At 61.9% G+C, this 17,634-nt stretch overlaps 1 protein-coding gene across 1 annotated transcript in view; it reads left to right on the top strand.

Annotated features, from left to right (window-relative positions):
- The window catches only part of MAP2K3 (mitogen-activated protein kinase kinase 3), a 30,343-nt gene extending 13,309 nt beyond the window's left edge, over positions 1 to 17,034 (top strand). Inside the window, exons 2-12 of the mRNA XM_054571108.1 lie at positions 3,349 to 3,415; positions 3,797 to 3,845; positions 4,804 to 4,917; positions 5,062 to 5,181; positions 6,600 to 6,716; positions 7,637 to 7,688; positions 9,131 to 9,258; positions 9,765 to 9,842; positions 14,117 to 14,256; positions 15,342 to 15,387; positions 15,933 to 17,034. Of these exons, the coding sequence (XP_054427083.1) occupies positions 3,349 to 3,415; positions 3,797 to 3,845; positions 4,804 to 4,917; positions 5,062 to 5,181; positions 6,600 to 6,716; positions 7,637 to 7,688; positions 9,131 to 9,258; positions 9,765 to 9,842; positions 14,117 to 14,256; positions 15,342 to 15,387; positions 15,933 to 16,016 (995 nt within the window). The 3' untranslated portion in view covers positions 16,017 to 17,034. The remainder of the gene's footprint in view (positions 1 to 3,348; positions 3,416 to 3,796; positions 3,846 to 4,803; positions 4,918 to 5,061; positions 5,182 to 6,599; positions 6,717 to 7,636; positions 7,689 to 9,130; positions 9,259 to 9,764; positions 9,843 to 14,116; positions 14,257 to 15,341; positions 15,388 to 15,932) is intronic.
- Positions 17,035 to 17,634: the final 600 nt, after the last annotated feature.

Raw genomic sequence — 17,634 nt, 5'->3', positions numbered from 1 at the left:
GAGAAGGCGGCGTATTCAGGAAGTGGCGAGTGCGGGGAGACGGGCGGGGTGGGCAGAGTGGAGGGAGTCGTGTCTGATCCCAGGGCCCTCTCTCTACCGTATTGCCTGCGATGCTGCTGGGGGGCCAGTGAGAGCTGAGGACGCATAGAAACCTGGCGCTGTGCCCGCCTGGGCCGGGGACCCTGCAGGTCGAGGCTGGCAGGCTGGCTGGGGTTTGTGGTAGTGACCTGTGAAGCTCTGTTTGTTGTGGTGACGGTCTCCACAGTAGCCTCGCACCTGGGCAGCCCCGGGCTGCCTGGCTACCTGGGTCCAGTGTCGATGTCTGTGGTAAAGAGTGGCAGCAGCTGGTGGCCTGTGGCCTGTTTCTGGGCTGTCTCCATGGCAGCCTGGCACGGCTGCCCCAGGGAGACCATGTCCCTCCAGACGCCGGCCTGGCGACCCCAGTGGGCAGGAGGGCGAGAAGCCAGGACCACACTCCGCCCACCCGCCCAGCGCACCTGCTCGCCGCAGCCTCTGCCCCTCCTGGGGCCGGGAGGGAAGCCGGTGGGAGCCCTCCCCACTGAGTGCCTTGTGCCTCCCCATGTGGTCCTCGCTCACCTGGCCTGGCCACGGGCGGGGGAGCTCCCTTGACAGGTAGGCAAATCGAGGCTTGGTGAGTGGGGAGCACACCTTCAGTCCCAGAGCAGGGGCGGGGCGGGCAGGCCTGGCCAGGGGCGGGCCACTGCTGGGGAGGGGTGGCTGTGAGCCCCAGCAGAGCCCTGAGTGGGTTATTGACTTTTAACATAAAATATTTTACTTTCTAGTTACAAAAAGCATCAAGTTGAGAATAAGAGCTACCCACAGTTCTCATTACTTAGGACAAAGTTTTTCACTTCTGTGAAGAGGCCGATGATAACTGTGGAGACCATTTCTGGTCCCATATAGGACCACCTACTGTGTCCAACACAGTAGGACCACCTACAAGGTCCAAGCCCTGTGCCAAGTGCTTTGCAGATGAGACCTCATCTTGGCAAGCAGCGGGGCACTTCCCCGAGGTCCTCTCCCGTGGTTTGGCACCCGCAGGGCGGAGAGGGGGGTCCCTGCTGGGCCTCTCTGCCAGGGCGCAGGGCTGGACTTCCTTGGGCTGCCACCCAGCAAACAGTGCTGGCAGCACTGGCCTGGCAGCGGCCTCCAGCAGCCTGCCACCCAGCGCCCCGTGCCCCCCTCCCCAGAAGTCAGTGGCGACCTTGGGAGACCCAGGGGCAGCCGGAAGCGGCCTCAGGAATGAGTGGTCCCGCATGCCTCGGCTTTTCTGTTTCCCTGTTGCTGTGTGGACCATACTGGGCCCAGGGAAACCTGGGGAGGCCTCTGGGCTCCTGACCAGCAGGGGGTGCCACCGTGCTTCCCGTCGGAGAGGGTGACAGGCCTGTCCCTCTGGAGGCTCCCTGCTGGAGGGGTGCTGTGAGCTGCTGACCTGGCCTGTCGGGGTCTCTGAGGCAACACACCCAGGAGCGCCCCCCAGCCAGACCCCTGACACACTGTGTGGCGGCTGCCCCTTTGTGCCTCAGTTTCCCCGAATAAAGCGAGGCTAAGCTCTGTTCCCTTCGGGTGGCGGCGGGGCCGCTTGCATGGCAGGCTGCCTCTTTGTTGGATGAGAGCTTTGGAGTGAGACCCACCCACCCCCTGACAGCCGTCCACGTTGTCTCTTCTGTAAAACGGATGAAGGCACCTCTCACGGGAGGTCGTGGTTGGGTGACCAGGTGCCCTGTGCCAGGGAACGGAAGGTGGCTGCCCAGTGAGTGCCGACTGCGTCGCTGTTGTTATTGCTGTTTGTGGAAACTGCTGTTTCCTGAGGCCTCCGGGCCTGGCCCGGGGCAGCGCCGCAGCTCTGAGCCGGCCGAGTGCGAGGGCTGCCCTGAGTGCTCCGCTTGGTAGCTGCGGAATGGGTGCTGTTTTTTATCCCCGTTGCATGGAGGAGGATGCTGAGGCTCAGAGAGGCACGGAGAGTGGCCCGATGTCACCCAGCCTTTGAGCGGCAAAGATGGGATCTGGACTTAGAGCAGAGGGAGCCCATGCTTTTGACCTGGCCTCTGGGGGTCCCTGAGGTGGCTTCTGTGGAGAGACTGCGGTGCTCTGCCTGTCCCCCAGTGCAGACACTGGGGGCCCCCACTGCCGGCTGCTTCCTCGTCCTTCGTCAGCTCTGAGGACAGCTGGGTCCAGGGCCTGTCTTCCCAGGTGCAGCAACAGCCTCATCCCATCACTCAATGGTGGTGCCAGGCACCCTGGCTGCTGGGCCTGAGTGTGTGCGCCCTGTGCAGGCTTCTCAGGTGGGGCACGGGGGGGCATGGCAGAGGCTGAGTGGGAACCTAGTGCAGAGGCGGCTCTGGGGCTGGGCCCACCCGGTGCTCCGGGTGCAGCTGGGAGAGCCTCGCATGGCTCCCGGTTCCGGCGAGTGTGTCCACAGCGGTGGTGGTGCAGCGGGGGGCGGGGAGGGTGGAGCAGGTGCCCGCTGTGCAGGGAGGCAGGAAGGGCCCTCCTGCAGGAGCAGGTGCCTGAGTCGCACCATTTCTGTTGAGTGGTTTTGGGGACCTGTGGTCGAGTCCCAGCTCTGCCACTGCAGGCTTCGTAACCTGGGCACGTCACTTCCCTTCTCTGGAAAGCGGAGCCCCAGGCTGGGTGCCTGGCAGCAGGGGCTGGCAACTCACGCCTGCCTTGCTCCTCCTGACAGGATTCCCGCTGTCTCTGGGCCTTGCTCTTGACGCTGCGTCTTCTTCAAAGGGCGGTCCTGAGAGCTGCCTCCGCTGCCCCAGCCCCAGCCCCAGCCCCAGCCCGGGCTGCATGAGGCTGAGGCTCCTGGAGCTCTGCGCCGCATGCTGGGCGTGGCCACGCTCAGCTCGCCTGAGAGGCGTGGAGCTCAGCCGCACACAGGGGCCCAGGAAGGCCAAGCCCCTCACCCGTCCACGGGGCAGAGGGGGAGAGAGGCTTCGCCTTGGGCCTCAGGCCCACTGCACGCCCTGATGAGGGGAGTGGGCTTCCAGTCCGTTTCTTGGATGGGCAGCACAGGCAAGAACTGCAGGGTGGGGAGAAATGAGCCCCAGGCTTCAGCCAGGGGCCCCCCAGCGGCGTCTGCTCCAGGTCTCCCAGCTGCCCCTGAGGTGGGTGCTTGCATTCTAAGGCTCAGAGAAGAAGGGGTGACAGAGCTGGGGACTGGAAGGAGCTCCTTCCGTCTCAGATGCGCCCCCCGAGGTCCTCACTACAGCGGAGAGGGCACCTGTGTTAGTGCGCTGGAGGCCACCAGGACAAGGCACCTCTGGCTGGGGGCCTTCCCAGGAACTTTCTCACAGACACCTCGCCATCTCTCCTTTTTAGGAAAATCCAAGAGGAAGAAGGATTTACATATTTCCTGTGTGTCCAAGCCAACCGTGCCCAACCCCACGTGAGTCTGCCTCAGTTTCTCCTCTGGCTCAGCCTGGAGAGGCTTCCAGGAGGGGCCCAGGGGATGAGAGCAAGCCGCAGAGAGTGTGTCAGGCTGAGCCTCCTGCGAGCCGCTTGGGCCGGGTGGCCGGGCTGGGGTGGCACTTGCAGCATCTCGTGCCAGTGCTGGGCCTCTGCTCCCTGCCTCAGACAGAGGCGGGAAGGTGAGGCCTTCTGGCCCAGGCACAGCGCACGCTCAGTGGCAGAGATGAGGCGCTTTGAGTCGCGCCACCTGCTGGGGACAGGACACGCCTCTGGCCCTGGTGCCAGGCTGTTCGCTCTTCCCATCATGGGAAGGGTGTGGTTCTCTCAGAGGCTCAGGGGATCTGTTTTCTCCCCACAGCCCCCCCAGGAACCTTGACTCCCGGGCCTTCATTACCATTGGAGACAGGGTAGGTGCTGGCTGCAGCCTGCGGGGCCCCCGTGAACTTCCGTCTGACACGGACCCACGCTGACCCCATCGGGCCCCTGGGAGGTGGCTGCGGGTGCCAGGCAGAGGTGGGCTTTGGAGAGGGGCCTCCCTCCCTGGAGGCTGGCCGTCGGGTCCTGGGCCTCCCTCTCTCCGACCTTTGCATCCGGAATGGTGACAGTGGCTGACCTCAGAGTTTGTCCCTGTGTCACCTGTGGAAACAGTGTGTGGAACGTGCAGACCCCAGCCCGGCTGTCGAGGCCACGCCTTGGAGCCTGTGTCCCACGCGCAGCTCCGATGGCTTGGGCAGCAGGGACCGGGACTCCTGGCTCGGGGACGGCACCTAAGCCACCAGCCAGGCTGAGGGGCCCCAGGCAGAACGGTCCCTCCAGAGCCTCTCCTTGGCTGCCGGCATCTCCCAGGCTTATTTTACCTCCTGGCCACTTGTCACTGTTTGATGTCCAGGTCATCTACTTGCCTGTTTGTTTATTGTAGGGCGCGAGCAAGCAGAGGCAGCCGCCACGCTGCTCACTGTGAGGGCGGGCCCTTTGTTTTGTTCTGTCTCAAGCGCCCAAAACAGACACACACAGCAGGTGCTCAGTAAATACTGGCTGAATGGAAGATTCAGCCTGCCCACCTGAGTGGGGTGGGGGACAGGAGGGCAAGGGGACCTCCTGAGCCCCTGTGGCCGCTGGGGGCATTGCACGGGCTGCCCTCTTTGCATCTTGTGAGAGCCCTTGGATATGAGCACTGGGCCTGTTCTACAGATGCTCAAGGTGACTTGACCCCGGTCCCACAGCAGGAAGTGGTGGGTACAGGGTTTGAGCCTGGGTCTGACTGGCTGTCTTCTCTTTCCGCTGCCCCTGCTGTCTCCCCTGAGTGAGGGGAGGGTCCACTCCTGACTTTTGGCCACCAACCTTCTCTCTCTTCTGTCCCCCAAGAACTTTGAGGTAGAGGCCGATGACCTGGTGACGATCTCAGAGCTGGGGCGCGGAGCCTACGGGGTGGTGGAGAAAGTACGGCACGCCCCGAGCGGCACCATCATGGCTGTCAAGGTGCGCAGGGGGCCTGGCGGGGGGGCGCCCCGGAGGCTGCCCGGCGGGGGTGGTGGGCTGAGCCCGCCCCGCCCTCATGTGGGTGGTGGTGGGGTGCTCGCCCCCTGCTGTGTGGCCCCCTAACAGCAGCCCTTTCCCCTGCAGCGGATCCGGGCCACCGTGAACTCCCAGGAGCAGAAGCGTCTGCTTATGGACTTGGATGTGAACATGCGCACAGTTGACTGCTTCTACACCGTCACCTTCTATGGGGCCCTCTTCAGAGAGGTGCGGCCTTGGCAGGAGGGTGGGGCGCAGAGGCTGGGCTAGAGGCTGGGGGCTCGGACCACCCTGCCCTCACCTTCTGTCAGCACACCTGCCCCTTCCGCCACGCCTGCAGCCCGCTTTTGGTCACCTTGGGGCCCTGCAGACACTTGCTGAGTGTCCCTGAGCCTGGGTGCTGGGCGCGGGGAGGGGACGGGCCCCGCCTGCCTGGGAGGTGGCAGAGCGGGGCCTGAGAGCTCGGGCCTGGGAGCCCGACTGCCTGGCTTCTTTGCTTCCTGCCTCAGTTTCCTTGTCTATGAAAGGAGACCGGTGAGTGAGTGTACCCACCTCACAAGGTTGTCGCGAAGATGACAGGATGTGGCCCAGGCCTGGCACTCAGTGAGTGTGCCACCGGGTTGTGTGACCTCCGGCCTTGTCAGCATCCTGGCAGAGGGGCGGGACTCGGGGCAGGGCCGCGGTCCGGGTGTGCACAGGTGTGGCTCTGGGTCTGTGGGAGCGAGAGGGACCGGGGAGGCCCAGGGGGCGTGGCCTGCGGGGCAGGGAGGGTGGGCTCCTGCCGGATGGCGTAAGGGGCTGGTGTGCAGTGAACGGCGGCCAGAGCCCACGTCAGACGGGCGTGGTCTGCGATGGTCACTTACCTCCTGGAGTTCGGGGCAAGGTCAGGGCTCTCCCTGCCCCGCCCCGCTCTTGGAGCCCCTGTGGGTCCCTGAGCTTGCTGGCTGGGCCAGACCCTGTGGTGGGTCAGGGCCTTGCCATCCACACTGACTAAACACCCACTGTGTGCTGGGTTCAGGCTGTTTGTCCCCTTGCTGCTGAGGAGACAGACACAGACCTGGACCTCGCTGCGTGCTGGGCCAGAGCTGGCAGAGAGGCCCTGGGGCCTGGGGGGCCCCCGAGGAGATGTTGCACCCAGCCTTTCTGAGGAGGCTGTCCTGAGGGGCATGCAGGAGTTTGCTGGGGGGCCGGGGGGAGGGGGCAGAGCAGTGCTGCGGAGGAGGGAGCCGTCTGCCAGGGCCGCGCTGGGCGAGCCCTGTGCTGGGGGCGTTGGGCTGGGCCAGGGGCCGAGCCGCCGCCAGAGCCTGGACGTTCCCGTCGGAGGGACACAGGCAGCTGTGTGTTTCCGTCGCTTCTCCCTGGGAATTACTGTGAAGTCAAGGGTCGGGTAGGGGAGGCCAGCGGCGCCAGGGCTGGGGGCTGGGGGCTGGGGCGGCCCCGGCAGCGCAGGCAAGCATGGAAGGTCCAGAAGTGGGCGGTCGCGATTTTTGGGGGGCCGGATGGGAGGAGCTGGGAGCTCGGTGACGCTCACGGCTGAGGGGCGGGCAGATGTGTCCGCTGCAGGCCTGGCTGGCGCCAGCACCGGGCAGGCGCCCCGGCGCCGGTGCTGCCCCGTGGCCTGAGCTAACCTCGGTGCCCGCCCACAGGGAGATGTGTGGATCTGCATGGAGCTCATGGACACGTCCCTGGACAAGTTCTACCGTAAGGTGCTTGACAAAAGCATGACGATTCCGGAGGACATTCTGGGAAAGATTGCTGTGTCGGTAAGTGGCTCCGGCCCGGGGGGCTCGGGGGTCGGGCGCTCCGGGTGCGTGGCAGAGCGCCTGCCTGGCCGTGGCTGGCCCGGGGCGCAGCCTGGGAGCCGTATTCTGGGCAGAGCTGGGCCCCAGTGTAGCCTGTAACCTGGGTCACTGCCCCCCAGGGGCCCAGCTCCTCAGCCCTGGACCAGTGCTTCTCTGCTGAGGAGACCCACACAGATTTGGCAGCTCCTGGGTCTCTAGGCCTTTGTGTGCAACTCCCAAGCTTCCTCGATCATTTAAAAAATGACTTAGTATTTACAAGTGTGTTGTCCATCCTGAGGCAGCTCAAAGAGATATCAGCTAAGCTGGGGAAAGGCTGGCGTCTAAAAGTTTGCCTTTTGAGGTTCTGCAGCGCTGGAGGAGGGGCAGCGCTGTGCGCGAGCATCCTGGCAGCCAGGTTGAACACGGAAACGGGCACACTCGTGGCGTTTAGTTCTGGCTGCGTCTGGTTTCGAGTCGGAACCTCTGCCCTCCTCAGGGGCGCAACTCCTGCACTTAGTCCACCAGCTCTGCTGAGGGAAGGGGAGGGGCCGGGGCGGCCGCGGACGGGCTGGGTTTTACCTAAGAGCCCGGGAGGGGTGGCAGGGGCCCCTGGGAGGGCGGGTCACAAGTCCTGGATTCTGCCAGGGGTTCCACTGCACCATTTCCCGGGTAAATGCTCGGACCCGAGACCCGGGTCCACTTGGCTGGGCGGCGGGAGGCGTGTCTGTACCAAGGTTGCCAGGGCTCTGGGGCAGAGGCTGGAGTGCAGGCCAGAGCCCAGGTTACAGAGGGGCTGGATGGGGGGGAGAACGAGACACAGCGACGAGGGCGGGGCTCTCACTGCCCTGCCGTCGATGCGACCAGGAGTAACGCCAGCTCTGTGTCTCTGTCCTGCGTGCTAGATCGTGAGGGCGCTGGAGCACCTGCACAGCAAGCTGTCCGTGATCCACAGAGGTCAGAGCCTGCCCGCCCCCCGGGGGGGGCCCCCAGGAGGCCCGCCTGCGCGGTCTCCCTCAGTCCCGTGGGGCGGGTGCCCCTTTCTCCCTTTTCCAAAATTGCTGCCTGAGGCTCAGGGAGGTGACGGGTAGGGATGAGCCTGCTGGGGTCCGGCGCTGAGCCTGCCTCTCAGTCTAGGCCACTCTCCAACCCTCCAAGCCACATCCCTCAGCCCTCAGCCCCCAGCCCAGACCCGGTCCCACCCCTGCCACCCCCTCCCAGGCTTGCCGCTCCTCAGGGCACGGACGAGGTGGGCCCTTCCCCGGGAACCTGACTGGTTTTGTTTGGATGTATTCTCTGCATGTGGTGAGGTGCAGGGACTGCGGTTGCTGCTCGGTGACCCTGTTCAGAGTTCACGCCCACGCAGCCCCGCCCCTGCCAAGATGCAGCGTGTTCCCACCAGGCTCCCCGCCCTGGGAGGCCCCCTGGGCATTGCGCTCCTCATCCTCCTGCGCCCCTCCCCTGTTTTTTCCACAGTAGATTGGTTTTTCTCATTCTTGAACTTCATGTAGATGGGCTCCCGTGCATGTGCCCTCTGCCCAGCCTCCTCCACTCAGCCCAGTATTTCTAGACCCGCCAGGTTGTGTATGTCGCACCTTCCTTTCCGTTGCTCTTAGTGGTCCTCCTAAGCCGACCTACTGCTTTTACAAAGTTAATTAGACTAAGCCTCTTGGGCCGTGGAGTGGCCATCCCAGCCCTCACCCACCACTCACCACTGTTGGCAGTTCAGCATGGAACCTGCCAGAGCTTTTCCTGTGCGTTTCTATGCTGCGCAGGTTCCCACAGAGAGCACACGGGAGGCGTGTGCGTGTGTTTGCTGGAAGACCCCCTGCTGTGCAGCCTGCTCGGCATCGCTCCAGCCGCGGGCCGGCCCCGGGTTCCCCGCGGAACTGCCTGCCTCCTGTGCTTTTTGGCTTCTGCCCTGTGCTTCCCGGCTGAATTTGCGGACCCTTTGGCCTGGGTGTTTGGGTCGCTTCTGGGTCCCACCCCGTCAGTGATGAACCCCGTAGCCCAGCCTAGGAAGACTCCAGAGCTAGAGGTTGTACCAGGAAGTGGGGTCCAGCCCCTACCACAAGGCCGCCTATGCCAGGGTAGCCTGCTTCTCTGGACCGTGTGTCCACGGCGCTGGTGACCGGAGCCAGGACGCTGTCCTGGGGGCAGCAGCAGGGGCCTGACGCCCCTCCCGACCCGTGGCCTGGCCGGTGGCTGCAGCACATCCTCATCATGATGTCACTAACTGTGTGACCTTGGGCTCCTGCAGCACCTCCTGCAGCCTCAGTCTCTTGCCCACCTCCTGGGCCCAGGCAGCGTCTGCCCCCGGGGCAACTGGGGTGGCGGAGAAGCCCGCTGCTCTCTAGCCGGGGTTCCTGCAGCTGCAAAGGCCTACTCTGTCCCTGCAGATGTAAAGCCATCTAATGTCCTCATCAACAAGGAGGGGCATGTGAAGATGTGTGACTTTGGGATCAGCGGCTACTTGGTGGACTCCGTGGCCAAGACGATGGACGCTGGCTGCAAGCCCTACATGGCCGTGAGTAGTCCTCTGCCCCCCACGGCGGGGGCCACGGCGGGGGCCACGGCTGCGGGCCGCAAGGGGGCGTGCCCGGGAGGTGGCGGTCAGGTCGCGTCCTCTGCCCGTCAGGGACAGGGCCGCCCCCTGGCGCTGCTGCGCCGGCCCCAGAGGTGGCGCTCTGCAGCCCACTGCCCAAGCAGCCCCTCTACCGCTGCTGTTAACTGTGCCCTGAGTGCCCATTTGGGTGGCAAGCTTTATGGATTCCCATGAGGAGGCTCTGCACGGGGTCTGGGCAGGTCCCCTCCGGCCCCACCGGTGTCCTGAAGGTGCTCTTCCCAACCCCCAGCCGGGGGTCCATCGAGGCAAGGTTTGGGCCTTCATCACGAGACCCTGGCCCCCCTGGCCTCAGTTTCCCCATCTGTCCCATGGCGAGGTGGGGCAGGGTGCGCTTGGAGGCTTGGGTCACCCCTGTTCTGGTCCCTACCTGTGGAGCAGGTGTTCACGCCTCTTGGTGCCCCCTGCAGCCTGAGAGAATCAACCCGGAGCTGAACCAGAAGGGCTACAACGTGAAGTCCGACGTCTGGAGCCTCGGCATCACCATGGTACCGCGCGGGGCAGGGGCGGCCCTGGCTGGGGGGTGGGGCCAGGCGGGCGCGCACCTGGTCCCTGCGCTTTTGGGGGTCATGCCAAATAGTTGAGACCCTAGAAAAAGGTGTTGGTTTGACAATCTGAGAGGAAACTGTGCCATCCAAAGTCATGGTGTGTTAAAGGTAATGCCTGCAGGTGGCGTGAAGCGCGTCCCGCGTGGCGAGGGCGCCCTTCCCAGGAGGCCGGCAGCTCGTGCTCACTCGCCCTCTGGGCTTTCTCCGTAGCTCTTGATGCTTGTTGAGAAATCACAGCCAATCCTACGTTAAGTGAGCTTCTGGGATATAAGTAATTTTAAAAGCAAAATGATAAACATCTTTAAAACCTTTTTTTTCACAGCAAGAAGTGTGTTGCCTAGGGGGCCCTGGTGCATCTCCCCGAGTGGGGTTGGGTGGGGTGGGCCGGGTGGGGCGGGGCAGGCGCGCAGCCCTTGGCCGAGCCAGAACGGCTGCATCTGAGGGCCAGGGGCAAGGCCGGCCCCACGTGGCTCTTCTTTTTCAAGAACTGACCAGCAGAGCGCTGGCCCCTGCTTGGGTGCATGTCGCGCTTTAGTTAGTGATTTTTAGGAAGCTGCGTGGGCGCCCAGCATGGGCTGGAGGGGCAGGGAGGACTGGGATGCGGTGAGGGGCACACACTTGTGCGTGTGAACCCAGGAAAACGCTGCTGTCTTGGCCCGGCACGCGTGAGTCAGTCCGACGGACTCACTGGCCTGAGCGGTAGGTGCCCCCCACCCTCCATCCCAATCACTGGAACTAAGAGGGTTCAGATCTGTTGACTTTTTTCAGTGGGGGTGTCAGCACTGACCCTGCCTCAGTCCCTCTGGCTTACTGGTGTCAGAGACAGAGTGCAATCAATAAATAAGATCAATCTGTAAGAAATGCAGTGCAAGGGGGTGTGGAGAAGAGTCCAGCAGGGTGGGGAGTGGCTGTGGGCTGTGTGCGCTGAGCCCCGGGGCAGGGGGCGGGAGGGCCTGAGGGCTCTGGGGCAGAGGCCCGGGGTGGGCAGCCGCGCGGGAGCCTGGGGGCCAGGCGCGAGGGCAGTCGGAGGCGAGGCGGGCTGGGGGCGCGGGCCGGCGGCGATGTCGGGATTCCCGTGGCTGCGCCCATCAGTCCTTGTCAACGCCGCGGGACTCCAGCTTTCTAAGCCCTATCTGCCCGCAGTGGCGGGGGACGGTCACAGTCAAAACCGTTCTGTCAGAGAGAAAATGGAAGAACTGCTGACACCTTCCGTTCCCCTTAGCACTGCCATCAAAATTTTTTCTTTTTGAAGCGGAGAGGAACATTCACAGTCCAAAGGTGGATGCTGCACCTGCAGATGAAAGTTTTCCAAGTCCCTAGTTAAAAAAATAAGACCAATTTCTTTCTGTAGTTATGGGCTACACACAAGTGGTTAGATGTTAGAGGCCGCACTCAGGGTCCCTTCACTCATACACTTGCGCCTGCTCCCCTCCCTCCTTGGTCTCTCCTTCCCTTCCGTCTGTCCGTCCAGCATCATGGTTGGGGACCAACCACATTCTAGTGACCTGATGTCTCTGGGGAACTTAGAAAAGTGTGTGCTCGGTGCATATTTCAGTTACCAAAAGCTGTGTAACAAACCACTTAAGAACCTAATGACTCAAACCTACAACATTTTATTTCCTTTTTTTTTTTTTTAAATGTGTTTGATATGTTTTTAGGGAGAGAGGAAGGGAGAGAAAGAGAGAAACATTGACATGAGAGAGAAACATTGATTGGTTGCCTCCCATATGTGCCCCAACTGGGGATTGAACCTCTAACCTAGGTACGCGCTCTGACCGGGAATCGAACCTGCGACCTTTTTGGTCCATGGGATGACACTCTGGCTGAGCCACCTGGACAGGGTGGTTTGTTATTTCATGTGTGACTGCAGTCTGGCCTGACTCAGCTGGGTGGGTCTTCTACTCCACGTGGCTCTGGCTGGGGTCAGGGCTGGGCAGGGCTGGAAGGTTCAAGAAGGCTTTACAAACATGGGCCTGGCACCGGATTCCTCAGGCAGCTTGTTCGCTGGGTGTCTTCGGAGCGTGGAGATGGGGCGTGGTGACTGGCTTCTGGAGGGACGTGCTGCTTAGCGCTAGGCCCGGAGTTGGCCGCGTCACGCTGCGTCGCTGTGTGGGTCAGAGCACGTCGCAAGCCCGCGCAGTTCATGGGGAAACCGACTGCATCTGTGGAGCGGGGCACTAGCAAGCGCGCGGCGGGGGGATGCTGTGGTGGTCAGGGAGTGTAGCTGCAGTGGTTACAAAGTAGTAGGAACACAGTATAAAAACACGGAGGAAAAGTAAATGGGAAAAAAATCACGGTTGTTCCACTCCACACACACAGCTCTGCCCCAGTGTCAGCCACCAACATTGTACACTTCCTTCCAGACGTTTTCTCTTTGTAAATTAAAAAAACCCCCCAAAAACTCACATACATATATATTTTATTTTGCTTTTCTCACTTAGCCTCACATCACTCATGTTTCTCCAGATTGTTGTAAATCCCTGTATGCATCTCATCCAGAGCATTTACAACCACCTGCCACCATCTCCTCAGCCAGTTTTCCAGTTCGGGACATTTCCCTTGTTTCTGTTTTTTTCTTTTGACTTCAAATTCCTGGCCATCCCGGGGGAGGGACTGATGAAGCGCTGCACATCGGGCTCGCCCGCCCGGCTGGCCTCCCCGCTGTCCTCGCGGAGCCCCACCGGCCGGCTCTCTGTGGGCATTGACCCGCGCCACGGAGCGCTTCCTGGGATACACGTGGACGGCTCTCGGCCGTCATGCGTGCTGCCCAGGGCCGGTCCCGTGAGCACTCGTCTGGGGTCGCAGGGCGCGCCTCGTGGTTGCCCTGGGCAGGCGCCACCCTGTGACCGGCTGGCCCTTGGCGCTGGGCCTTTAGGCTGCTCCCCAGGGTCCATTGTCACGGACAGCACCGTCTCAGGCGTCTGTGCGCCCCGAGGCATTTTTTGTTGATTTCCAGTTTTTTGAGCTTTTTAGAAAAAAATGACGAGGAAAGGAATTCCCAGGTGAAGGTCTTGGACATGTTTTCACCTTTCTAATTATAAGCTCTGGTCGGCCTCTGGGTCCTTCCATGGCAGCCCATATGGGGTCCTCACTCCTGCTTGTTGGAATCAGTGAACCTTCTAGGAAAGGGCAGCCCAAATTTCGGCTGTGCATGTCCTCTGTCCGTGGGGGGGTGTATGTCATGGCTGGAAGGGTCCTTGAGCCTCATGGGAAGGCTCTTGCTTAGCACAATAGTTAGTGATCTGTTTGGGTGCCAGTTGCCAACATGAAGCATTAGTTGGAGTTAAGGTCTTTTCTTTTTATTATGGTCATTATGCTCTGTCATCAAGAAGCCTCTGCTGTTTTGAGCAGGGGCCTGCGTTGACCTGATTTGCCTTTTTATTTCAGCAGTCAGCAAAACTCAGCGACTTTCTGCCCCCTGCGGGCGAGGCATGGGCTGGGTGCCTGGCACATGGGCAGAGCCCGGGCAGCCCCGAGGCCATGTGCAGGGGGGTCCGGGTCCAGGTCCAGCAGGATTGACAAGGCCACAGTGGCCCCATAGCCAGGGGTCAGGGAGAAACTGTGGTGGGGACAGAGAGGAGGCTTCCCGGAGGAGGAGGAGGCATTGGAGCTGGGCCTCCCGGGGTGTCAATGGGTGGGTGGTGGGGCGCTGGGGAGGAGGGGGCTGTGAGCCTCAGTGCCCGGTGGAGCCTGGAGCAGGCTGCTGCAGAGAGAAGGAGCCGGGCGGCCGGACAGGGGCCCCACGTCTGACACCCCGCTTGCCTCCTCTGCAATAACAGCAGCCCGAGCCGAGGGCAGCGGAGGCCGAGACGTGGGGACAGGAGGAAGGGGCCTGGCCTCTGGTGGGCAGTGAAGCTGCTGCCTTGCAGAACGGAGACTCGGGGCTGCCAGCCCCTCTGATTTTTCCACATTCAGTGGAAGCCGCGTTTTGTGTAAAATTCTCTGAATGCAGATTGTTCGAGAACGCGAGGATGGTCAGACTAGTCCCAGCTCGGAGCAGGGTCTGCTTCGTGGGCTTAATTGCTGCTGGCGCGGTCAGAGCAGCCAAGCCCCATGTCCCCAGCGTTCATCTTTGCCCTGGTGTCATGTTCAGCCCTTGACCTGCCTCTTGGCCCCTCCCGGCGCTGGGCCAGGACAGGGCAGGCTCTGAAAGCGTCCTGCTTCTGGGTGCAGAGTGCGGGTATGTCTGACCAGTGCCACTGTCCTCCCTGCAGATCGAAATGGCGATCCTGCGGTTTCCTTACGGGTCCTGGGGGACCCCGTTCCAGCAGCTGAAGCAGGTGGTGGAGGAGCCTTCCCCCCAGCTCCCAGCCGACCAATTCTCTCCCGAGTTTGTGGACTTCACCGCACAATGGTAAGTGGCAGCCCTGCCCTGGCCAGACCGCAGCTGCTTCCTGGGCCCCGTCCTCTTCTCCTTTGGCAGACGACCCCCCAGAGAACGTAGCACCACAATGTGTGAGGCAGAAAGAGAGGGCAGGAGCAGGGGACAGACTGGGGCTCCTGCGAGATTTTAATACAATCCTGAAAGTGGACAGACCCGAGGAGACCGAAAAAGACGACGAAAAAACCAAATCCATTCAGAGGATTTGAACAGCATAAAGAAATTTACTTTTATTGATGTTTGGAACTTTGTACCAAATTAAAGAATGCCTGTGGGGACCTTATAAAAACTGTGTTTGAATTTACAAAAGAAATAGGGAAACAGGAAAAAGGCAGAGTCAAACAGGCCATGTTCTCTGCCCATAATTAAATAAAATAAGAAACCCATAACAAAAGAAGAGAAAGCCACGTTGAAATTCAAAGTAAGTTATTCTGACTCACTCTTGGGTCATGAAAGAGATTTCAAAAACAAAATTCTAAGGTATTCAGAAGTGAAAGACAGAAAAGAACACATCGGCATCTGTGTGGTGTGTGTAAAGAGATACTCAGGAAAACTTATAGCCTTTATTTCTTTTATTAGAAAATAAAAAAGATTGAAAACAAATGAGCCCTGCAACAGTCGTCAGTCACCCTGGCTCCCCTGAGTTAGGCCCCCCCGCACCCCCCCCCCCCGCGCCCAGGCCTGGGAGGAGGAATGGCCCCCCCCGCCCCCCCGGGGTCAGGACACCAAGGACGCGATTGCCAGCGGTGGCCCTGCAGGGCCCTCTTAATACCACACTCATTGGAAGCTCCCTAGATTGATGTAGGACGAGAAAGCTCACACCCGGAGAGGCACCGGACATGGCCCAAGCCTCTCTAGTTTGCACCCACGGAGCCCGCTCCACCCTCGGGGGCGCCTGGGAATAGCCTGCCCCTTCTTGCCTGGGCCCCTGGGGCCCGTCTGTGGCCTCCCTGCCAGCTCAGGCGTGGGCCCTGAGCCCAGCTGGCGCGGCTGGCCCGGAGGGGCCGGCCTCGCCTCCTCCGTGCCTGCTGGCCCCAGCCTGCCCTGTTCTCCCATAGCCTGAGGAAGAGCCCCGCAGAGCGCATGAGCTACCTGGAGCTGATGGTAAGTGCGTGGGAGGGGCACCGGGCTGGCTCGCGGGGCAGAGGGCCGCACCCCCACGCGGAGGCAGACGGCCCCCTGCCTTGCCCCCACGTTAATTTATTCAGGTAGCCACTCGCTGCCTGGCTCCCCTCTTCATGCCAGGCTTTGTGGGGGGCACACAGGCAGGGCTGTGACAGGGTGCGGAGGGACGGCGGTGGGCAGGCGGGTGGGCTCGTATCTGAAGGAATGGGGGGAAGCTTCATCGAGAAGGTGACATGTGAACTAGGCCCGGCAGGACGACTGAGGACTCACCTGGAGCTGTATGCCCGCCGTGGGCAGAGGCCTGGCACGTGTGGGCGGAAGTGAGCTCAGTGTGGCTGGAGGGCGGCCGCAGGGGGCCGAGGAGGAAGCTGGCAGGGCTGTCTCCAAGAGGGGGGCTTCCCGAGGGCAGGGGTGCTGGCAGGATGAGCAGGGGCTGGCCAGGCAGAAGGAGCACACAGGGACCGGGGCTGGCCTTGGGGGGCGCGGGGCGCCGTGGCCTCACGCCGCCACCCGTCCCCCGTCAGGAGCACCCTTTCTTCACCTTGCACAAAACCAAGAAGACAGACATCGCTGCTTTTGTGAAGGAGATCCTGGGAGAGGACTCATAGGGCAGGGCCCTCCAGCAGCCCAGAGCCTCCTCGGCTGGGGCCGTGCTCGCCCGCGCCCGCGCGTGGCTGCCACCCTGGCCTGGCCATTCTGGGAGGAGTCGTAGGGGCTGGTCCCAAGTGCCAAAGAACCAGACTGTCCGGACTTCGGCCGGGCCCCCGCGGGCCCCACCAGGGCCTCTGTCCTGCTGCTCCGAGGACCCCAAGTCTTCGGCCCCCAAGACCCTGGACTTGGAGGGGCCTGGATGTCCACACCAGATGTTGCTGCCCCTCACAGAGAAGGCGGCTGGTGCCTGTGCCCCGGCTGCCGCCTTGGCCCAGCTGTGGATGCCACCCGAGCTGTATGTTTTGTTTTGTGTCTTGACTGAATGGACTTTGCGCACTTTGGCCCCAGGCGCCACATTCTGTCCGGCATTGGCAGTGGGGACTCGGGGGGGAGGCCCACGAGTCCTCTCGAGCACCCCCACGATGGAGACGCCAGAGCGCGTCGAGGCCCCCTCCGGCGCTGGCCAGAGGGCCGCGGGGGCTGCCCAGCGGCCTCGGCTCTGCCTGTCGCCTCTAGGGGTGTCGCTTCACTTTTTTTTTAAAACTTATCTTTTTGGGTTTTTTTCTTTTTCTTTTTGCTTTGTGAGTTTGGCTGTTCCTTTTTTTTTTTTGCATGTTTTTTTTTTTTTGCCACCCCTCAGGGACCAGCAGGCCAAGACCCACCCTCTCTGCTTAGCAGGGTCTAGGGGGATGGGCTCAAAGTCTCTGCTCAGAGAGATGCTCTCGGTGGGGACTGGCTGGACAGATTATGGATTTGGTTTTATTGTCCTTGTGTGTGTGTGTGTGTGTGTGTGTGTGTAAAATTTTCTTTCTTTTTTTTTTGAAGAAAGGATTGTCTATCTTGGGTCCTATCCCTGATGGGTTGGGGCAGTTACCTGATTGCTGTTTTAATTAAAAAAGGAAAAAAAAAAAGCAGCCCAGAAGCTTGTGTGAGACTCGCAGTGGTAAGCCTGGTCCTCGGCGGGGGCCTGCGGCCTGTGGAAGGACTCTTGGCCCTGGGGCGGGGCTGGGCAGCGCGGCCCAGGGACCCTGCACTGTCACACACGAGGGCGCCGAGGCCCCCAGAAGGCTGTGACGAGGCACCGGGCCCCATGCTGGGCGCTGGGCAGAGCAGGAGACATGAGCCCACCCCTGGCGGGGCCGCCTGTCCCACTGCCACGGAAGAGCGCTTTGCCGGGGCCCAGAGTGAGGAGCAGGTGCGGGCCCCAGGCCTCGACGTCACTTTGTGAAGGGGCTCCGCTGTCCTCTCAAGCTGTTATGTTGGTATCCCCAGTCCGTAGATGGTACAACAGGTCCAGAGCCACACGGCTCGTGAGATGGAGAGACAGCCTTGGAGACAGGCAGCGGGGCCTGGGGGAGGGCTCTCAGGGGCGGGGCAGCCCCAGGAAGGCCTCCGGCCAGAGGCAGCCCGGCTCTGTGATCCCTGAGGCGTGGGCAGGGCCAGAAACCGTCTTCCATCCGTCTGCAGCAGAAGGGCGCTGGCTTGCTCACGCAAGCAGGACTGCGTGTGGCTGCAGGCACAGTTGGATCCAGGCACGTGGTTGCTATGCTGTACATCCCGTGTCCCCCTCGGCTC

The sequence above is a fragment of the Pteronotus mesoamericanus genome, unplaced genomic scaffold (genome assembly GCF_021234165.1).
Source record: "Pteronotus mesoamericanus isolate MK-2021 breed Mesoamerican mustached bat unplaced genomic scaffold, CSHL_Meso_final contig_22, whole genome shotgun sequence".
In the NCBI taxonomy this organism is placed as follows: Eukaryota; Metazoa; Chordata; class Mammalia; order Chiroptera; family Mormoopidae; genus Pteronotus; species Pteronotus mesoamericanus.
The sequence above is the reverse complement of the archived record's forward strand: the minus strand, read 5'-3'. Positions and strand labels throughout refer to the sequence as shown.